Source organism: Acipenser ruthenus, chromosome 5 (assembly GCF_902713425.1).
Source record: "Acipenser ruthenus chromosome 5, fAciRut3.2 maternal haplotype, whole genome shotgun sequence".
In the NCBI taxonomy this organism is placed as follows: domain Eukaryota; kingdom Metazoa; phylum Chordata; class Actinopteri; order Acipenseriformes; family Acipenseridae; genus Acipenser; species Acipenser ruthenus.
The window spans coordinates 32,943,736-32,967,998 of record NC_081193.1 but is presented as its reverse complement, the minus strand read 5'-3'; the positions used below and the strand labels follow the sequence as shown (position 1 = coordinate 32,967,998).

The window sequence follows — 24,263 nt, the reverse complement described above, 5'->3', positions numbered from 1 at the left end:
GCATTTAATTACATTTTTGCACGAAAGTGAATGAAAAAAAAATGATGATTTGATGAGTGCAATGCTGCTTGTGGAAGGGACAGAGTTAAATTAATTGACTTGTTTATTGGTTTGAATGGTCTAAACCATTCAAGTAGAACAGTGCATATGTTAGGACCCTAAGCCGAAATACGACCCCATCGGGATCGGTTCAACCCCATCGGGGTTAATATAAATTTTTTATAACCCCGAAATCTGTTTGTGTTCTTCTTGGAGTTGTCTTGCGAATGACCACATCACGATGCAGAAAATTCACTTTATCCAAAGCCAATCTGAAGAAGATCTGCTTTTGTCCTTTTGAAATGTAAATGAATAAATAAATCGGATAGTTTGGTAGTTTTACTTAAAAGCATAGGTCTGCAATGTATTTATTAGGCTACCGCATTCAGAGTTTCTTTGTTGTTGTTTTGTTTCCAAATAGTTTGACACAATTGGAGCTACCCTGTAGATAATTCCAACTAGTCTTGCTTTTGAAGGGATGAAAACTAAATAAACTTTCATTTCTCTTCATACATAAATAAATAAATAAAATGGTTTGATACATTTATTTAAAAGCATAGGCCTGCAATGTATTTATTACTGCATTAACGTTTTTTTTTTTTTTTTTATTAATTTATTTTTGTTTCCAAAGTAGCCTAGTTTGGCACATATTAGGTTAACCCCAAGAATAATTCAAACGTTTTTCACTTTTTTCATGAAGGGATGGTCGGGTGCTCTTGTAAAGTGAATTTCTGCATAGCGATGTGGTCGTTTGCAAGACAACCCCAAGCCGAACACAAAACGATTTCAGGGTTCTAAAAATGTCAATTAACTGCCGATGGAGTTGAAATGGTCCCAATGGGGTAGTATTGAGGCTTGGCGTCTTAAAACATACATTTTTTTAAGACCTTCAAGCAAATGCTGTCTTCTTAACATGTAGAAAACAGAAAGTACTGATTAGAGGAGAAACCTCAAAATGGAGCAAGGTAACCAGTGGTGTACCACAGGGATCAGTATTAGGTCCTCTGCTATTCCTAATCTACATTAATGATTTAGATTCTGGTATAGTAAGCAAACTTTAAATTTGCAGATGACACAAAAATAGGAGGAATGGCAAACACTGTTGCAGCAGCAAAGGTCATTCAAAATGATCTAGATAGCATTCAGAACTGGGCAGACACATGGCAAATGACATTTAATAGAGAAAAGTGTAAAGTACTGCACGCAGGCAATAAAATGTACATTATAAATATCATATGGGAGATACTGAAATTGAAGAAGGAATCTATGAAAAAGACCTATGTTGACTCAGAAATGTTTTCATCTATAAATAAAAGCCAGCAGCAAGATGCTCGGATATATTGTGAAATGTGTTGAATTTAAGTCAAGGGAAGTAATGTTAAAACTTTACAATGCATTAATAAGACCTCATCTAAAATACTGGGTTCAGTTCTGGTCACCTTGTTACAAAATGGATATCGCTGCTCTAGAAAGAGTGCAAAGAAGAGCGACCAGAATTATCCCTGGTTTAAAAGGCATGTTGTATGCAGACAGGCTCAAAGAATTTAATCTGTTCATTCTTGAACAAAGAAGACTACTGATTCAAGTATTCAAAATTCTAAAAGGTATTGACAATATGTTCTTATGTTCTTATGTTCTTATGTTCTTAAGGAGCGGAGAAAAAAAAAACAGAAATAGATATTGCTGTACAACAATGTCAGAGGCTAAATTGGCCTCTATAATGTATATTGAGTAGGTTTTCCAAAGATATGTCGCTTCAAAAATACATGTCCCATTGATTATAACAACAACATAAATGTATGTGATGATGCAGCAAAAACATAATTAACAAACCACAACTGAGACATTTGCATCTCAATATCTTAACTTGTACCTTTTTAATATATAATAAAAACAAATGTGTTGTAAAGGTTCTTAGTAAACATTGCTGACTAACGATACATTTCAGTGCACCAGTTTTGCAGTGAAAGGTGTTTTTATTCATGGTGGATTGACAAGCTGTCTTTAACAACATTGTATGATTTATTTTTGTTCTCATTAACTGCATAGCCAGCGTCAGTGTCCACTGAGACGGACAGGAAAAGACTGTCTAAAATAGCACATAGCTGCAGTGATGTTTGGAGCCAGGTGCCTCCACACAGTATAACTGTCAAGTTTCAAAGACTGCCTCTATACTACAGCTCCAATTTAAACTTTTTATAGAAGTGTATTTCAGTATAGTGTATTATAGCAGCTGACACTATATTTTGTGTGCTCTGCATAAATAGCTGTTACTGTCCCAGAATTAGACTTGATAAATGATATTCAGTCTAAAGTTTCCAAAGCAAATATAAATGCAAAATAAATTGATAAAACATAATAAAAAAAATGCCTCTGACAAAAGTGCAAACTCATTCTTCAGCTACAGTTCATTGCATTTCGTCATAAAAAAAAAAATTCAATTCCTCTGGCATTGGCAGGGATGATACTGATTGTGTATTCTTTAAGTTATTTCATCAAAGTCAGCAAATCTCAGCACTTTATAGCATGCAGCCACAATTTATTCACAGATCTTGCGATCCTGATGTAGAATCGACATCAGTATCCTTTTCTTATAACCACAATAACAGAAGCTGAAAGTAAAAAATAAAGCACATGAAAAAAGGGTTTTCCACCCACAACTCAGTTATTTATTGTAGTCAAAAGTTTACATACCCCAATGGAAATGTAGAATTTCTAGAATTTTCTTGAAAACAAAGAATTTTAAGAAAAATCTTTTGTAGCAGAAGTTTTGCTTTTGTGGCTGTAGCATCAGAGTGGGTCACAATATAATTTTGTGTATGAAAGTAACAGAATTGAAATATACAGAGGGGGACTTTAAGCCATTCTCTGTGTCTACTTCTGGTCACAAACTCCCCCACTGACAAAGAATGCTTTTAAAAAGAGTCGTAAACTAAATACGGGACAAATGGCTTATCTTCACGATCGCTGAATGACTCCTTTGGCGCCGCAAGCCAGATAGTTCTGGGTGCTTTGACACCTACGACAGAAAACACTCATCATAAATCCAGCCGACAGGGGGCGGAATAGCGGACCAATTGAGAACAAGGGGCTGCATCAGAACAAGAACAACCAATGGGAAATACTCCACGTGGACTCAGGCACTGCCCAAAATAACCAAACTATCCAATCACAGGGGTAAAGATTACAAAAGTATGAGCGCGCCACTCAAACAGCGCTCCCAACACGAAATCCAAGGTTCTGATACACAAACCAGTCTTTGAACCGTGAAAATCTGGAGATCCAGCCTGCGACCAGATCTCTAACTTATCTCTAACTTAGCCCCGATTGATCACCGGAGAAAGAGTTGGATGAACATTTGAAGTCGACATAAATTGAAATATATTCAACATAACCGACATAACCAGATGAAGAGTGCACATGTTGGTGGAAGAATTTTTGTTTCAGTGGAATACCTAATTAGTTAATGACTCTTGTTCTTTGCAAAGACATTTGTTTCGTACCCTGACGTGGAGACGAAACGTGAGGAAGGCAGACCCCGGAACCTGGACCTGTCCTTGCCAGCAGGAGAGCCTTCGAGCGCCTGTATTGTTGAAGACACGGATCAGCTGGAGGAGGCAGCGAACGTCCGTTAAGTATTCAATAAGTAGTGTTTTAATCCTCTTATGAACTCGAGAATAAGCAGATCTTAAAGTAAAATTAACGTTTTGTTTTAAGTAGAATGTAAGAAAAGTATTTTTGCTTTCAATTCATGCTTTGAGTTAATGAACACTATAGTAATTGTTTTATGTAATTTATACAAATTTATGTGGGTTTTACAAGGCAATTATCATTCTGCGTTCAAGGCTAGAATCCAAATTTAGTTGTAATGGTAATAGATAATTCTTGATAGGTTGTCTGGACGCAGAGAGCGTCTATCTCGCAAGAGTGAGAATTGCCTTCTGAACCAAAACATATATGAGACTGATTTAACGATGCTTTGATTATCAAATATTAACGAAAGTAAATATTTGTGTTACTAACGATACCTCTGTTAAGACTAACCTTCGTCTTAAATAGCTGTCAGGAATACAGTTATAACCTTTAAGGGAATCTCCCATAGATTGCGTTGGATCGCTGATCAACCAGCAGGAGTGGGGTGTTGTTGTTTAAACTTTCTTTTTTGTACTGTTTAGTTTAGTTACTACTTTCTTTCTGTATTATTTTAGTTTAGTTGTTGCACCTTTAATTTTTCCTTTATTTATTTTTATTTCTAATAAAACTGTTCCTTTGTATTCACTAGAAACGTTATCAAGTCTGATTATTTCAATCAGGGTGGGTTCTACATGACTTGAATTCAAATACGGTATTTTATTATTACAATTTAAACTAGTCCAAATACAAATATACCTTGCACACTACATGGATGAGGAAAAAAAGTTACAAGAAATACATGTCTACAATTATTTATTTCAGCAATTTTTTGCGAAATTCCAAAAATGCTAATTCAAAAGTATTCATACCCTTTGATGCTATGATAGTATTGTCTACAAGGTGCTAGACATTTCAATATGATAATGCAGAACCTAATTCTAGAAAAGTCTTGAAAATGCTGGATTGTAGGTAAACATTTTTAGAGAGTATAAAATGGTTAGGCATAGGATGATTGCTGTCATTTCCAATAAGTCAATATGGGAAAAAGTAAAGAGCTATCTGAAGGCAGAACATTATTTATTGTATAAAGCTGGACAAGGATACAAGAATATTTCCAAGCATTTGAGTATCCCAATTTCAACTATTGTTTCTATTATCAAGAAGCAGACTCATGGTACTGTCACAATGTTCCCTCGGTCTGGAAGAAAAAAAGATTCTTTCACTAAGAACAAGTAGACGAATTGTGAGGAAGGTTAATAACAATCTGAGATTGACTGCCAAATACATTCAAAGTGAATTGAAAGTTTGCAAAAAAGGCATTTGAATGATGGATATGAATTCTGGTCAAAGGTTTTGTGGAATGATGAAAGAAATATAGAGCTATTTGATCATGCTGATATTTTTTACGTTTGGAGAAAGTCTGGTGAGGCGTACAAACAAAAGAACACCATACCTACTGTCAAGCATGGTGGTAATATCCTTCTATGGGGCTGTTATTCCTTTAATGGCACAGGATATTTAGTTCCAATACATGGTAAAATGGATTCCATAGCATACCAAAAGATATTGGCAAATCATCTGAAACCCTCCACTAGAAAACTTGGTTTAAAGTACAAATGGACTTTCCAAAACGACAACGATCCAAAGCACACATCAAAATCTACTTCAGAATGGTAATAGAATTGCAATTAAACTGGAGGTCAATAGCCGTAAGTCTCAAATATTCTTTACCATCAAGTATGTTGTGTAAATATGCACGTGTCCTGTGTGAATGGTACATCTGCAGTAAAATGCTTGTTTACATAATGGAAACAGAAATACCTGAACGGTTCTTCTGCTGTACGTACTGTAACCTTATTTTAGGTTAGATTTTGCAGTACTTGTAAACCAGCATACTGTATCCGGCACAATTTTCTGGTCACAGTCAATGCTGGATTAGACAGGTTTTACTACACACTATTGGATGCTACAAATTCTGTAATAAAAGTCTAACAAACTGCAGTTTGTAGGCTTTTTATGAAAAATATTTAATAAAAACAATTTTAGCTTAGATATTATATATATATATATATATATATATATATATATATATATATATATATATATATATCTTTATTTTATGTATTTATTTTATTTCAATACTGGAACATTCCAACTGTTGGCTATATTTTCATCTTCATCTTGAGTGAAGTGCATCAAAAAAAATTGAATTACATTTTTTTTTTCGCACAAAGCTTTATAGGAAAACAAACATTCAATATATATATATATATATATATATATATCAATTTCTGTTCCCCCTAAAAGCATTTAATACCTTCATGCATTTGACAGTCAGCAACAAGAACATAATGGAGCTCCTTGCTAAAAAAAATAAAAAAAGAATTAAAAGGTCTACCTGCTTTTGTTATTCATCGTTTTAAGTTCTTTGGACCTCATACCTAATCAATTAAAATGTGAAACATGATGTCTGCTTCCCTTCTGTTGTTTCCATGCTCCTAACACATGTTCGTGCACTTTCATCCCTTTCTTTTATGTCAATAAAAGGGGGTCTGATTTGTGGAAATTAAAACTTCAGTTCCTGCCCAAAAGTAAAACATACCTGTGTGATATATCTCCTCCCATTTTATAGCACCTTAAATTTCAGAAAGACAAACTGCAAAACGGAAAATTGCACAATTCTTGCAGCTTCTCAGAATGCATGTCATCTTAGCTTTACATTTAATTTAGCCTTATTTATTGAATTTAATTATTGTTCAAATGTGGTCTATAATTGTTTTATTGAAACTGCATGATCAATTAAGTAATGAAGGGCCTGGTTAAAACAATGGACTGAAAGGGCCAAAAGTGATCATCACTGACCTATACCTTATCCACTATACCTAAATAATGTGTGACCATCATGTTTTGAAAACATAATTGAAGTGCTTGATCACCCATTGGTGTGGTTAGGGAATTAGACAAAAATAGATCTGCATCATGGTTGCTTGCTCTTTTTGAATTACTTGTACAGGGCATTAAACCAACACAGGGCATCTAGTCTGTGACCTGCATTGCAGATTTATGGAATATGTCCAAAATCAACCTCACCAAAATCTTTTTAAAAAAAATAGTTTAACAAAAAAATATTATTGTCAAAAATAATAAAGGTGTTTAATGACTGTATCAGACTTTATGAAAATTGCTCATTCATGTTTACACCATTTATATGGGGTCTTAATAAAACAGATTCATCAGGAATGTACAGTGACCATCAAAACAGTATCTACATGTAGTTAACAGAGATGTCTTAGTGTGCAACAGCAAGTAAACTATACCCAACAATGTATGCATACTGTAGTCCATAATATTCAGAATGGATTTAAAAAGAATGCCAGCACAGTATATGACCATCCATGGCAATACATGACTAAAAGTCAGTAACATCATATATCAAAGTCATTTAATAGCCAATAATACCTACAAAGAAAAGACCATGCTATTCCCAGCAGCCTCATTGTGGATGAAACGGAACACAGTGCTCCCTAGTCCTGTTACTCAGAGTAAGAAAAAGACTGGTGCTTACCTGTCACAGCGAGACCCTGTGTATCCAGGTGGGCATCGGTCACATATCAATTCTCCTGTCGTGTCCAAGTAACAGGTGGGGCTGAAACTGCGACGTTGATTTTGAGCGAAAATGGGAGCAAGGAATAGAAACAGAGTAAAGTATATTAACTCCATGGTCCCCTGCTCTGGATGGAGAACATTACTATGTGAAGAGGACAAGTGTAGTCCTTATGGTCCCAGTTGATATCTTGTTCCACCCAACAGATTCTGGAATGGCTGTTAGCTATTTCTGCCGACACTGGATATAGTGTAGTGGATGGCAGCATCCCAATGGAATGCCGTTATGAGACCTTCTTAGCTTGTCACTCTGTACCCCCAGCAAAATCAGGAATGCTCAGCTGCTTGTCTCTAGCTCTGAGGGGCTGGCGGTAAGCTTTATCAGCCAGGGCTTTACGGACCAGATTGACTGCCTCAGTGGAGCAATTGTTTTGCAACCTTAGAAGTTGCCGACTATGGTGTTAAAGAGGTTGAGGCAGAGGTTTTGTGACTGGAAATAAATACAGTATCACAGCAAATGGAATGAAAAGAGTCTTAATAGAAAATCAGCAAACAAAGTACGCATTTAGATTTTTTTTTTTTTAAATCCTTGGATTGAGATACCACCTGATCTCCTCTTTTTATTTTTAGTACAATGAAAAAATTGTTAACCTTTTCAGCAGTAAAATGTTTCAAAATCATGATAAGCTGTAAGGGTTCATGCAACAGTTGTACAATCCATATATATTATTTACAATTATGTTTTATGTTATCTAGTGCAAACAGGCATGTGAGATTTGTGAAAATTGAGCTGTTGGAGTGCTTACATTTCTGGTATTTCTTTTTAAGAATATTATACAAAATGCCAGTATTCATATCCGAAGGCCCTTTCATTTCTCCCTGTCTTTACAAGAAGCCTCGTGATCAGCCTTGTCTAGCAATAACACAGCAATCACTTCAGTAAAGTCTGACTTACTTGTTGGATGGAATTTGCAATGGGCAGGCGCAGGGCTGACAGTCACTGGGGGTTCCCTTTGTAGCATCCCCATAAAATCCAGCAATACACAAATCACAGAATGGGCCAGTAGTGTCATGCTTGCAGCCCTAGATAGGGAAAAAATGCCTTAGTTTATTGCACTGTATTGTACTGTACAAGGGCTTAGCTGGGATTGAGGCAACACAGAATGTTTGTTTCTCCAAGTGTGCCAAGTGACCACAGCAACAAACAAAAATTACCAAACGTCATACAGGTCATGAAAAATATAAGGAATCTTTCTAAATAACAAAACTGCTGCAGATAATTAAAGAACACAGAAGTTTAAATAGGAAATAATAAGTTCACATAGATATTTCATTACATTTTATAATTCATCCATCACAATGACTAGTGCACAAACATACTGTGCTTATATACAGTATGTTTTAATGATGAGTTGCCTTGTGTCAATACAGGCTCATAACATAAGGCAAACACTCCAGTTGTTTTGTCACACCGACACTGATAAGTCTATACAACAGGTCACTGTTGGGTTTGCTGGGGGCAGGTTTCTGTGTGGCTATGCTGTGTATTAATCTCTCATCACAGAGTTTATTAACTTGCTATTTAAAGCTGGGTACCAGATTTTCTTTTAGCATTTTTTACACAGATCTTCTATCTTGCTGATGCTGTCAAATATTGTTTTTCTACAAACATCACTGCGTGTGGCTCTGTGTGTTTGTATTATGGACGTGTACAGTGGTTCTATAAATACTGTATACCGGCAGTTAGACATTTAAAGTGGAAAGGGCATAAAATGTGGGGTTAAAGTTCATATTGGGGCTAAAGTTAGGGTTAAGTGCTGACTGGTAGTGCTGACTGGTAGACTTATATGTCTAGCTTATACAGCTTTTTCTTTTTTCTTTTTCTTGAGTAGCAAACGATACAGCAAACAACTTTTACACTTGACATTATTGTTCAAGTCTGAGATTCTCACAATAATGTACAAATCATAAAGTAAGAAATATCCACAGAAAAAATAAAATGTCTATTGCCTTTTAAAAATATATTTCTTATTCAAGAACTACAGTATAAGACTGTAAGGTTACAGTAGGGAGGAGTATAATTTTATTTTTTTTATTTCTCAGAAAAAGATAAGCACTGTGAATTGGTCAAGATTGACACATCAATAAATATGCAAGCTGCCATCATCCTGTTGGTTGCTCAGACTCATTTTATTTTCAGCTGTAGTGTTCACAGTCCAAAAGATGACAGATATGCCATCTGTGTGCCGTGTTCTACAGCGATACAGCAATGTGTTCACATCTGTGTTTAACAGGGAGTAACCTTAGATCGGCCCCTCTGTAAGAAACCTGCATTTCTGTCAGAATGATAGTAAGTCACGGTGGTTAAGACCAAACACTTGAGTTTGAAAGGTGTGCACAGAAATCCAGCAGTGCGTTTATCAAATAAACCTCAAAAATAGCTGTATCAAGGTATAAGAAGTTAACAGTTAACTGCAGATTCACAAAATTTTGAAATCATACTTTTGCACTAACAAGTTTAATAAGTGTAATTCCCATACAATTAGATCAAATATACTAAATTACTGGGGGACTGAAAGAACCTGGTGTCAAAATATTTAAAATAATAATGCATATTCATGCATACTGGCATTAACCCAAACTCGACTAATGCAATGCTAATTAAATGAGAAATGTTTTTTTAAGCTACACGCTTCGTCAGGCCTAATAAAATTTAAATGCTCTTGAGTTAATTGCAGATGTCTACTCAGCATAATAATCCACATGCAGAAGATTTCTTGATTAAAAGAGGGAAACAAAAGTTTTATTAAGTGGTGTATGGGGACTGTCAGTGTCCAAAGATATCTAGTTTATTACTGCACCTTTTTGGCAGGTTGTGTTTAATGCTAGCCTGTTCCTCCAATGCTCATTGCTTTTTAAACTGTCTCCTACCTCTCATGTAAATCATTAATGGTTTTATTAGTATTGAAAATATCTCAGAAAAAGGAATGATTTCTGGCTGCCTCCTTGCAAGGCTGCACAGCTACAATCCTGCTTAAAGGTGAAACAGAATTATTCAATAACTAGTTGTCACATCTGATGTATGGAATATACATCTTATTATTTTTAATCACATAAGACAAGTACAATGGAAAAGAAAAACCTTCATAACTTGGCTAAGGTAAAAAAAAAAAAGGTTTTCGACAGAAAATATATAATTCTTTTTTAAAAATTTTTTATTCTTGTATCTATGTCTAAAGAAAGCTCAGCCAACCAAGTAACTTGGTGTTTAGCATCGCTGTCTAGATGGATTGGGAAGTATTGAGTTCCATTCCGTGCCTAGAGGCAAGTCAGATAATAAGAACTCTGGGGTGGGCTGCCTGTCAGTTTAGACTGAGCAGGTGAAGGCAGTTTGATTAGAAATACATTGCCATGGAGACAACAGTTAGCTGCTCCGACCACACTGAAAAGGTGATAGCTGCTGTTTGAAGAAAAGCCCCTAGAAACACCTAAATTCTTATTGGTTTACGGGTCCAGACGTAACGACAAAGAGGAAAAAGGAGTAACAAGGCTATTTTTTATAGTTAAGCAATAGAGGCTCTTATTCTCTGCCATTTTCATGCTAGCAAGCAGTTAGTAATATGAGTACAGAATAGAAGGTACTGTATCCTTTACACAGGTCTATAAAGGGATATGAAAAGGAAGAGAGATTTGCTAATGAATGTCATATAAACACTAAACCAGGTCAGGATAGAGTTAGAGCATCAGATATGTATAATTAAAGAGATAATTGTTGGGGACTATGGAGGTAAGAGTCTTCCAAATGGATGGAATCCGAAATGGGATGGAGGTGCTTTAAGGTTCTGTTTTAAAATAAAAATAGTTAAGTGATGCTTCTGCTTTGAGACTGAATTCGACTGAACCTGCCATTCGGTGACAGGTTGCTATGCTATGCTGTGGTTATTTACACGTGAAGTGGCGATGCACGTGCATGTCTGGGAGAACAGCTCGAGAGGATCAGGTTTAGGATCAGAGAGGGATAGGGTAAATCTCATTTACTCGTGAGCATGACGTAAAACACAGGAAATCCACACCCATTTTCACATGGAAACCTGCATTTCACGTGAAAACGTCCACTGCTCCCAATCCAGACAGCCTTGGGAGCATGAGTGGAAGGTGTCCTGCACAGATCTCTATAATCTTACGTCTCTGACGGTTTTCAGCCATGGTGATCTGCACTAGCTGGGATGGACAGTTTCATTATATACCTTTGGGTTAATTATTTTCTTTTTTCTTTAATTAAAAAGTTGTGTGATAAATTAGTTGAAATATTATTCACAACTAACAATATGCCATCCCACCAATGGACATCTGAAAAACAATTTGGGCAAGAGTAGTAAAACACATTATTAAACAATCAGGCACGAGACACATAAAACACAGCTTTATTACATGAGTGCTTTAAAGTTTCACTCAAACAAGATGTCATCTGACAACCATGGATTTCCAGGTGAGATTCTCTCGTGTTGTACCTGTTGTCTGTGCAAGGAAACCACATTTTCCAGAGCTGTCTGTGAAAAACAGCACGAGAACTCTACGCATGGCTAATTTGCATATCGACCTCCTCCTTTCTCCTTCATTTGCATGACGTCGGGTGAAAAGAAGGTCTTCTCGAGTAAAATAAACTGAGCCAATGGAAACTCGAAATGTATAGGGTCATTTTTCATTTGGCTCAAGCACAATGTCTTGAGTAAACTTAGAACACACATGGAAACTCTTGTGGAAGTCTTGTGACAACACTGTACATCAAGTGGACAGTGCCATCTATATTGCAATACATATGGAAGAATGCTTGACATAAAATTATGAGTAAAACACTATGGGCAGGATTTTCGAAAACCAGTGCTATTGTATCGAATTTGTGTTATAGTAACGAGAGCTTTAGTAGCAAGTGCTTTTCAAACTAAATGTGTTAATTAAATCAACCTGTTAATGCTTTGAAATTGAGTCGATGAGGTCGTTAATGAACGCATTTCTCATTAAAAAGCTTAACTGTCGCAGGTCACGTACATCACTTCCTGTCTCAATGACTTACTTGATAAGGGGAACTTGTCAATCAAAATGCATGTTAACAAGATCAAGAAAAATGAATGGAAGCAGAATTCACTGTTATGGAAACTACTAGCGTACAGGGAGGCGAGCAGCAGCCAAATGGAAATAAAAAAAATAATGGGACTATCTATTTTGTGTATAATTTCTAAACTTCATTTAAAACTGTGCATTATGTCACGCAGAATGTACATTTATTTAGAACACTTCACATATAAAATGCTGATATATGATTATCTACCGTGTGGGTAAAAATCGGACAGCACTATGTATATTATTGGTTGGAATTTATTTTCTTGTGATGACATCTACTTTTGTACGATTGTAGGCTATCTATAAATACATACGTTTCAAGTGCCATTGGTGTTGGTAGTTGTTAGTTATTATACATGTATACCATGTATGTAACACTTCATTATGTATTTAAGATTTTAACATTACAATAGAACTCCCTAACCCAATACATAATTTGTTTATAATTAATTGTTCGTCGAATTCCTCTAATCATGCATTTTCTCTTTTACTCTTTGGCCTCTGTGATAAATAAACTCAACATGATTAGCCACCGAACACTTACAGTATTATAAGAACATTTTATATGCATACAAACGTGTGAAAGTGAAAGTGTACATTGTACATAAAGTATGGGGGGAGTCTGACAACATTACAAATACATCTAGGATTCAAATAGCCTACCGTTGCATTGATAATTACTTGGCAGTCCATAGGTGCAAATAACGATCTATCATTTTAGCAATACAACAAACATTCCGCAAGGTTACAAATGGTAAAATAAGCGTATAAATCTAATTTATAACCACAAGTATAGAAAAGGCTAAAATATTTTCATAACTACAAATACAGTAGTGTGTAAGAAATTAAACCTGGTTCTGTACACTCTCTGTATCGTCAGTGTCACAGACGCAGTCTGTTAAATTTCTGTTTCAAGGTGAGTTATATACTTTCATTAATTAAAACCCTCTTTTTCAAAGTGCAAATTAACTCCTGATAAATTATGACATTTAACACAGATTTGCTTTTACATTCCCGCACAAACAAAAGAAATAGTCGCAAGTGCACTGCTCATTAAGACGTTAACATTATTTTGTAAATCAACATAATTTTGGAAATCACGTTAGGACAATTATTTAATAATGAAATAGGCATAACGACCTCTTGAAAATGCCAAAATCAATGCTACATACCGATTTCTTGATTAACACCGGAGTTATCATTTACAAACTTTTGAAAATCCCACCCTACTTGTCTTCTATGTTTAATGTATAATATAATTAAAAAATAATGAAATAGATTTATCATCTCAGTAGTGCATATAGTGAATGACTATTTAGCTAAGGTTTTTAATTTCTTGAAAAAAACACAGGTCATTCAATATTTTAGCAAGTGAAACATTTTTAGCAACTTGCTTAAAAAGACTAAAAAGGCGAGGTAACCTAATACACTAAAAGGATTGTGCACCAGATTAATTCAATACAAGATTATAGAAGACCAAGGAATTGCTAATCCATTTCTCAGTAATTACAACATACCAGACACTCGCCAGTGAAGTCATCACAATAGTCCGAATGGCCAAAGCACTGACATGGTTCACAAAGCCCTCTGTACAGGGTGCTGTTAGCTCGCCGAAAACCCGTCAAACATGCCTGAAAAAGAAGGGAGTTGTAATGATGAAAAGATGTGCTGCATCAGGTACTGGAGCTTGTCATTTTAAACCTGATTAATAAATATAGAACAATAAAGATGTAAAAAGATGTGTGCCAAAGAAATTCAATAAAAAATACAGTAATGTTTCCAGATTCAAATTCATTCCGTTTAATGATTTGGTTGTGGGTTATTATCTAGGAACCTATTCATTTACAAAGCTTTAATTAACTAATCCCCATGGTCATACAGTATGTGATTAACTGCATGTACTCATTTCTCACGGTATGTCATTTCACTCTTCATGTTTTAAGTGTTTGCAGCTGAATTAACCAGAAAGCTACATTGCAGAGACAAAGCAAAGTTTACAGGATTGTAAACAGAAAACAGGAAGAAAGACTAAGAAACACCAGACTAACGAATACAGATAATTGGACCATATGCACATATTCATTTGCTTGGTTGATAATCTGTGCATGTAGACTTATAGTGTTTGCATTATGATATACACATGGGTGAAAGTAGCCAATTATCATTTTGACTGAAACTCCTAGTGCAAAACCACTCTTGTTCAATGTTTATCATTTCATTAATAGAGAATAAAAACAAACCAAACTAACAACTACCTAGCCTATATTTAATTAATCATGTTTTGAAGTCTCCATAAACCGCCCAGCATCTTCTGTTGCAGTCACACAGCTGCTAACGTTAGCTGTTGTAAATAGTGCAGACTATGGGTCAAACCAATGTTCGTGTAGGGTGCGTTTTATTGTGTGTGTTATTTTGTTTTGTTTTTTTTGTTATCAATGTTGTACTTCTGTCTTCTGAATGACTTTCCATTTTTTTTATTACATTTTAAACCGTGTAAAGGCAAAACCATAACAAAACATAGAATAATAGTGTATACGCAGAACAAAAAAAGTAGGAGGTGCAAAATATTGTTTGCCTCCCCTGTGCACTATGGGTTAGACACCTATGGTCTCAATCAAGTACAGTTTTCCACAATTAAAAATGTATACCCCCCCCCCTCCCCTCCCCAGATTATTTTTTGCATTTCTACATGAATCACAAGAATGGACCTGGGAGAGGCCATTTTGATGGAATTTCATCTACGACAAAAAACGTTCACCCATGTATACAGTACTAAGGTTGCAAAATTATTATTTATTATTTATTTCTTAGCAGACGGCCCTTATCCAGGGCGACTTACAATTGTCACAAGATTTCACATTATTTTTACATACAATTACCCATTTTATACAGTTGGGTTTTTACTGGAGCAATCTAGGTAAATTAACTTGCTCAAGGGTACAGCAGCAGTGTCCCCCCACTTGGCATTGAACCCATGTCCCTCCGGTCAAGAGTCCACACTGCTGCAGATTCTGCTACTTTACAGTATGTGTTATGTTTGTTATTGACAACATACAACTGTTTCTGACTTCCATGCCTATTCTTTATACTTATATGAAGCCGATTTGGGATCTTTCCACATTACTTTTTACAAAGAACTATATTGTGTGAGAATGTATCAACACCTTTATAATGAAGCTAAAGGTCGATACTGTACTGTAATAAGCCTACTTTCTCAAAGCATGTTTTTTATACTGACCTCACTTTTATTCAAAGGTGTACCAGGTGTTTGCTTCTGCTGAGAAAGAAAAGCAAAGGTATGAAAGGAAGGAGCAAAAGAAAAGGAGTACAGCAACAAAAGACAAAAGAAATGAAAGAGCCAGGAAGAGTCGTTGCATGCATTGGGTATAACTGAAATGATTTCAAAGTGCACCAATATTTGAGTGACTGTCACAATACTTCAGTAAATCCCCTTTTTACACAGAACGTCCTTAACGTACTGAAATTGTATGAAAGCACTTGATCCAAATATCATGAGTTCCACAAATTTGGTAATTCATAATTTGGTTGTCTTGGCAGTAATTTGTACATGTGCTTTACAGTGTAAGGTGCTCTCTTACTTTTTGATGTGTAAATCAAATAACAAGGCAGAATATTTTTTTTTCCAATTTCTTGGACAGTGAGTGATGAAGCCCTGCCCTCACACCTTTCAGAGCGAAGATCAAGCATTTGAATTTTACACTTTAAACTGTACCCGGTTGATTTATCCATTTGCTGGTTCTCGACTGTAGCATTTCAATGCTAGCTGCAGGGTGGAGGATTATCTGTTCACACAACTGGAAAACAAGCATGTGCCTGCTCAGTGTATTACAACTGCACTTCGAATCAGCTGGGTCACACAGAACCCTGTAGCTCCCAGAAACAATTTCTGGTGGAGATATTCATGCATTTTACATTACTGTCTGTAAGCTGTTCCATATCAGTTACCATGAGCAAAAGGCACATGAAGGACAACGCATTTATCCATTGCACAACATAGGCCAACAACATATGGGGCTCTATCCAGATATTTCCCTTTCTTCAGCCGTTGTATGCTTATGTCATTGCTTCTAATTCACTTAATTTGCTCATGTTTATTGCTCTGGCCACATTTTTTCAGGTTTATTGTGTTATTTGTTTATTTGCTTCATAAAACACAATTGTATAGTATAACACCAGTAGTACAATTATTTCAGACAAGCAATAACACAATTTAAACCATGTTCCATCTTGTGTTAATGAAGCCTATAATATAAAAGTCATGAAAAAATCATATCCAGAAGCAACAAACTGTAGAAAATGTGTATTTTATATACAACTACAGCAGATAATTCCATAGAGGAAAGATCTGTCATTATATAACAGGCTACCGGCCCTGGAACATTTTATTTTACCTTTTTACTCAGTACCTGAAAAAACGTAGACACATGTATTTTGTGAACGTCATTTGCTTAATAAAAAGGCAATAATTGTTGTTCTTCAACGAGGTAAGATTTCTAGCATTAATGTACATATTTTTCCTGTACAGAATGTTGCCGTTTTACACTGATTTATCTTAAATGTAAAAAAATGTTGAGTTTTCTTTGTTTAATAGTCCTTTTACATGATGAATGTGCAGTTGTATCTCATTGTCAAGCAGCATCAACACATTTAGCATAGTATCTTCCTGTTAGAACAAATTCATTATGCCTTACAGGTGCATAAATGTGAGTTTTTGTGAACAAAAACAAAACATCGCCAGCAGTAAATGATGCACACCCATGATTGAACTTGACCTAGGAAATTATAGAATACGTATGTGTACCAAGTATGAAGCCAATGTCTTTATCACCAAAAAGTCATATGACCCCATATGGCGGCCATCAGGTAAAAAAAAAATCTGCAGAGTTCCCATAACACTGACAATTTTAAGTTGACAGCTTATATGGTTCATGAGATATTAGCAATATTAGAGGCGGCAGTGGGTTTGCAAAATCATAATACTTGTAATAATCCTTTGAGTGACATTACAGTTACATGCAAGATCTTAGCTTATTTGAAACATTTTAACAATAAACAATATTAAATTCTATGTTAGATGGAAATTAATTCAGAAGTGTGTGATTTTACTGAAAGTCTGAGGGCTCTTTTTTTAAACAAGAGCAGAGTCAGACTATAGAGGAATACAATATATTTCAAACTAGCAAAAAAATACTTCCTGCAATTTATTTGATTCTTGCTAGTTTTGCATTGCAATTGTTTTATTTCTCTCAAAAAATGCTTTTGTGCTTTTCTTCAAAATTGTGCCTTATCTTTTTTTTTTAATGAACTGAGAAAACTAGCATGTGTATCTTGTACAAAATTGTGTAATTGTTAAGAAGACGAATGACACTGGCTATAACACTATGTAATTATAAATACTACATCTCAAACCATGCTAACTAATAATGGATGCCTAGTTTTTTTTAAACAGGCTGTAGGGGTCACTCACTTCACAAGAAGTGCCAGTGTAGCCAGGAGGACAATTACATATTTCAACAGCTGTTGCCACAGCTGTGTTGTCTGAATATGGAACAGCTACTTCAAGGCTGACAGAACTTAACCTGTTCGGATAAGAAACAAAAACAAAACACAAAAAAGCATGAAAATTAATTTAAAACGTCAAAATATCTGGACTATTGATTAAACCCTGGAGACTAGGGTAAAAGCTATCAAGTAAAAGGTAAAGAAAAAAATCTGCTTATGTATAATAAACATTTAAATAGATTTTCTTTACCATTTATATTATCGTAACATTAATAACAGCTTTTTGCACATAACATATTTGTTGTTGTACACTGTAGTTTATAAACTTTCACTTAATTAAGGACAATAATGCATCATACCAATATTTCGGTTCATAATTATCACAAATATAGATAAGGCTTTTAACGAAGGCAAATGTGTACCATGCAAGCCCTTTTGCTTTGTCAATATCTATAATATGCATGAGAGGCTGAACTGTGTAAAAATACGGCGCATTGAGCAAAGTTTGCAATCATAATGTATTTATTTATTTAGTTACAATAAATCACTAAACATTATTATTCCCTGGTTAGAACTGATGTCTGCTTTTTCATATTCCTATACAGTAAGTATACAGCTTTTGTTTATTTCAAGTGTTGCTGTAATAGAAATATGATTCTCAGGAATGGAACTGGAGAAAAAAAGAATGATTTCCAAAAAATGAGGGCATGTGATAATTAAATCAAAGACATAAAGAACATCACATGATTTAGTTACATAGAACTCTCATCAGTAATTTCTGTATGCTCCCTCTTTTCAAAACCTCACCCTACATCCAAACTTCTGTTTACCTGCAGATGGCTTCATTTTCATTGCTGTAGGAGGCTCTTATCAGCAGATGAGTCACATTTGTTAGAACCATCATGAAGTCCTTCTTGCTAACAGGCAAGCCGGTTCTCTGGTGTTTAAAATGTTCAGGGCGCAAAACAATTACTTCTGTGCGTTCTTTAAATGGATAAAGCTGGATTCCATGCTGGGTCTTCATGATTCTCATCCCATTGCCCTATATAAACATGGAACATTTTGACATTTAAAATGCAATGCAAAGACTACTCAGTATGAATGGTTTAGAACTGTAGCTTAGCATGAAGTCCACTCTAAAGATCCAACCTACTGTAAATTAAGCACATCTTTGTGTTCAAACTATTGTACTCAATGCCTTTGTTGGTGCTTAAGCCATTTCCAGTCTTGCTATATGAAAGTTTAATGAATGTGTGATTTATGTGCAGTGCTTTCCTTCAGAAACATGCATGACAAAATCACGTACGAAATGCACACCAGTCAATCACATACTGTAGGGAAGTGGTGCTCAAACTGTTTATATGCCATAGACTAAGATATTGTCAGCTGTCTAATTTGGTACCCCCTGTGTTTCTCACTGTAAATACACCCAATATCAATCAAACCTTTTGTGTGTGATAATGGGGCACAAGTAGACACACTGTGCAAGTTTGACATTTCTAGGAGCCCCACTGCCTGAAATGCACAGGGGATACCAAATAATACAGCCATAGCCTAAGATATTGTCAGCTGTCTAATTTGGTATCCCCTGTGTTTCTCACTGTCAGTACCCGTCTTGTGTGTGTACTGTATATAAAATATATAAACAAATATATGTAAACAATAAAGTTATATGTAATACATTATGCATTTTTAATATCATTTACACGACTCGTGTTTATTCCAGACAGAAAAGCACAAACCACAGAGCAACAACATTCATGAAAACATTTGTGATCATTTACTTTCATGTTTTGAAATCCAAATATATATATATATATATATTAAAAATAGGCTACTTTGAAATCGGCACAATCGTTTATAAACAGGTAGGTCGCATAGTTAATACATTAAGCATTAATTATTTAATGATTGTTTAAGCTGAGCATGTCAAAGATGTTTTTAATGAAAACAAACTATAACTGATTATACACATCACAAAGAAATCATGCCGTCCTGTCAAAAAAGTTTGTATATTATTGCAAAAATGCAGCCTACAACTGCTGCGCGTGCACATTACTCGTATTTTACCTCAGACGCGAGCAAAAGAAAAATTAGACGGGCCTGTAGGATGATTTGTTTACGCATGCGCAATGCGCGATGGGCTACAGATTTCTGAGGAGGAGGTACTGAATTGGTAACAACACTGGCACCTGAAGCGTATTTTTAGACTGATAAACATAGTCCTGAGCCATTAATGAGATTTGGGAGCCTGATCTGGGATTTCCGCGCTGACCACTTTAGTAGAGAAAAATCGCTACGGACCGCTGATGTTGAAGTCCAATCCGATTTGTTTGAGTTGCCATGCAATGGCTTTTCGGTACGGACCGCGGTACAGGGCTGAACCGGATATCGGACTGGTTTTTGCGGTCCAATATGCATCCCTAATATATGTGTGTGTGTGTGTGTGTGTGTGTGTGTGTGTGTGTGTGTTTAAAGAATAAATAAACAAATAAATAAAGTATTCCTTGTTATTTTTGTAAAGTTTTCATTAAAATGTATTTCTGTTTCTTAATATCACTTTCCTCTACATGCAGAAGGTTCACATTAGAAAATGGATGTGCATTTTATACAAATTATAAATTATAAAAAATAAAAAATCTGTGATTAAAAAAAAATAGAAATAACCAGTTAATATTACTGAACATCTGTATAGTTAGTACATCTAACTAATTACCTGGACATATGTTTCTGTTTTTCTTCTTTGTACTTCTGCTTTCTAGCCAAACACACTTATCTCATGTTTGCCCTTGAAGCAGGCAGACAGAGAACATGAAAGTGTTTAAAATGTAAGAGTTCAGAAAAGGCAGCTGTACTCAAGCCTGGTTCTTGGAACCAGTCTAGACCTTTGTTCCTGTGAGGTAGATATCATGGTTTAATGCTTACTTTAACGTGTCTCTTTCAAAATTACACATTTAAGACCTGTATAACGAATGGAAATGCACAACATGTAAGATTTATGGAGTTATTTTGTCAGCAACAATCGCTCTAAATTACCTAGTTGAAACGATACTGAGTAGTTCTGAGATGGTTTAAATATGTTATTTGTTCTTTTCTTCTATTTATATTAGTCCTTTCTTTATTAGTTCTTGTTTTATTCTATGACACAGATCTGCTAGTGTGCCAATTATCTACTCTATGTGGTGGAAAAATACCTACTGTACAGTAGTTTATATTATCAATTCTGCAAAAAGAAATGTGCCTAATCATCACTTTTATAACATCATATTAGAACCTAGCTGGAACCTATACATGAAATTCTGTTATATTCCCCCTCCCACCAGCTTTTTGGAAATTGCAAAATCTCAAATGATTATACAACCCCTCCAAATCGCTTCAGAAACACCATCTTGTTATCTTGCTCAGCACCTTGTCTAGTCAAATATCATTGTGCTTGAAAGCCTGTGCTATGCAGTACCTGCAGAATTTACATACCATAAACAATATGAGTACCCACCTCTATAATGACATCAGTATGAGTTGTTGCCTGGACTGCTTTATCCACTCCTACGATGTCGTAGGAGACTGTGTAAATCAGTTTTCCTCCATACGCTGCTAACTGCAAAGAAATAAAATTCAGATATCAATATTTCAAGCAATGCACAACTTACAACTTTCACATTTTAAACCCTTTCAGCCTACCAACACACTTTTAATTTGTCACATGCCCAAGTAAAAACTCTTGATCACTACAAGGTGTAATTTGTAGGGTATACTGTAAACCTCACTCATAAAACACTGAATAACAAAAATGTGTTCAGAACTGCTTCTTTTTTACTGGCAAGCACATTTAAAGGCCTAAAGCAGTTACTGAAGCAGTTACTTATGGTCCTACATTGAATTATATTACTTTAAACTGTAATAGTATGCAAGAAAGAACACAGGCTTCAACTATAAATCCACCTACTGCTTTAGACATTTTTATTTTTCAAAACTCAGCATGTCTGACACCAGGTTAAAAGTATTATAAAGAACAGGAATGCATAGTATGCAGTACAAATGGAGTGAAAAAGGCATGGTAAACAACAACACAAACTTTCATTTGGGTAAGGACAAGCAACCCCTCCCCTCTTTTTAATACCCTTCCAAAAAAGAAAGTGCAAAACCTTCAGCCGAAACAGCATATCAAAGCTTGCCTCTACGACTGTCTCTGGTCTAACCAGGGCAGGAAGTTCATTTTATCTTTCCACAGGAGGCAACTTTTCAAGTCAGCATTATTTAGATGTAGAAACCCCTGCTGGGCCTCAAACGTTCAGCTCTAGGGCATCTGTACATTAAATAAATAGAGCCAGTGTGAGATTTGACCCAGGAAAGCCTACATTTTAAATCTGCCTTGAAGGAGAAGTAAACCTCCTTAGCTGTAATCATCATTGTTATGTCATGTGGTTGCTGACTTGGCAACAAGGGTGACCCAAATATGCTTAAATGGGCAATGCCACTTGAAATAAAACACTTCGTAAACAGTTTTTTTTAAAGTAGAATAAAATGTACCCTACCAGACAAAGAACCTACGTGCATATTGCACCTCGACTGTACTGCTCATTTGATTAAAGTTTGAAAACTACAGTGTAGCACATACACTTGAGTTATACATTTTTTTCATGCTATAATTTGTTTGGTATTGATCATATTTTAGCTGCACATTATTGTGGGGCTTGTGAAAGTAAAGTTGTATCAACCTAAAATAACATCTCTTGGATTTCTACTGACGTCAAAGCATTGTTGTATACAATTATTATTATTAATTTCTTAGCAGACGCCCTTATCCAGGGCGACTTACAATTGTTACAACATATCACATTATTTCACAGATATCACATTATTTTTACATACAATTACCCATTTATACAGTTGGGTTTTTACTGGAGCAATCTAGGTAAAGTACCTTGCTCAAGGGTACAACAGCAGTGTCCCCCACTGGGGATTGAACCCACAACCCTCCGGTCAAGAGTCCAAAGCTCTAACCACTACTCCACACTGCTGCCACTACTCCACAATATATTTAGGTTAGCTGTACAGAAAAGTGTCTCTTATGAATCTTAGCACTGGCAAATGGCATAAATACAAGTGCTACAACTTTGCCTTTACAATGCTTGTATAAGTAATCAATGCTCTAAGATAGACCTTTTTTTTACATTTAGCTCTCAGGTTAAGACCTTAGCCTTTAATTAGGTTCTTAAGGCATGTTTAAAAACACATGATAACTAACTGCGGCAGACACAATAAATCACCTTCAGCTCAAACTTTCTTAATGTATCACAAGGGACTCACACTCTTTTGAAGGTCAAATCTGAAAACATGCCATGGCGACCTATTCTAGCCGCTGTGAATAACATCAGTTCTACAATCCAAAAATTGGTATTAGATAAATAGAACAGACAGGCAGAAAAAAAGTTATTATTGTACAAAGAAAACCTTGATGACCTCTAAAGGCTATTGTCCCCTTAGATAAGATCTAAACTATAGTACAATATAGTAGATAAGTACAATAAAAGATGCTGTACAGTACAGGCTAGAAATCATGTTCCAGACACCACAGCTGCTACATTTCCTCAGGATAAAGATCCGCCCAAATTGTGCTTTACAAGACATAGCAAAGTGGAAATAAAGCTGGGATCAGGCAGTAAAAAAAAAGACAGTATAGCCGACCCTCTGCTGAGTTTCTGAAAACAGGATCCAAGATTTTTCTAAGGGGCTCTGAAAACAATGCTATATTTATTTATAACAACTCGGTTTAAGTTTGACATTTAAACATCCTTTCTACTATGTCATGTTTGTTTTAATATTGAAAGGAACAGAACAGATTATTTGCTTAAAGTACAACCAACTGGGAACGTGTTCACTGTGCTATGTAGTCTAAAGTAAAAATCAAATTAAAAAGCTGGTTGTAATAATCATAAAATGAAAACTAGAATGTATGAATTAAAATGGACACCAATATACTGTACGATAAACATGAAACAGGGCCACTTGTGAGGGCAATAATTCAACTGATTCGGAGTATATCTTAACTGAAACAGTTATTTCAAAATAAATAGGAATCTGTTCCAATTTAAATGATTTACATCATGCTTTTCTTTATAAATAGATTTTCAAAATGTTATCAAGCCACAACACTGTGTAATCTCCATTTTCTTTATTCTTAAGTACAATCGCACCATTTTTTTGCGAAAGGAAATTACCTAATGTTAGGAACTAAGAATGTGTAAAAAGTAATGTTCATTTTAGGACTCAAATGTGTGTTGAAAGAAAGGTCTGCAGTTGCTTAAACTAAGCCTGATGCAGAGTTTAGCAAGAAACAGCAA

General features: G+C 35.4%; 1 protein-coding gene across 11 annotated transcripts in view; it reads right to left on the bottom strand.

The window, feature by feature from the left end:
• The window catches only part of lama2 (laminin, alpha 2), a 131,570-nt gene that overhangs the window by 53,580 nt on the left and 53,727 nt on the right, over nucleotides 1-24,263 (bottom strand). For 5 of the 11 annotated variants that reach the window (XM_059024018.1, XM_059024021.1, XM_059024023.1 and 2 more), the window contains exons 13-19: nucleotides 21,416-21,517; nucleotides 18,750-18,961; nucleotides 17,885-17,996; nucleotides 15,635-15,673; nucleotides 13,914-14,027; nucleotides 8,231-8,358; nucleotides 7,238-7,324 (exon numbers count right to left, since the gene is read on the bottom strand). In XM_059024018.1, the coding sequence (XP_058880001.1) occupies nucleotides 7,238-7,324; nucleotides 8,231-8,358; nucleotides 13,914-14,027; nucleotides 15,635-15,673; nucleotides 17,885-17,996; nucleotides 18,750-18,961; nucleotides 21,416-21,517 (794 nt within the window). The remainder of the gene's footprint in view (nucleotides 1-7,237; nucleotides 7,325-8,230; nucleotides 8,359-13,913; nucleotides 14,028-15,634; nucleotides 15,674-17,884; nucleotides 17,997-18,749; nucleotides 18,962-21,415; nucleotides 21,518-24,263) is intronic. The other 6 variants (XM_059024022.1, XM_059024026.1, XM_059024027.1 and 3 more) reach the window with 2 other exon arrangements.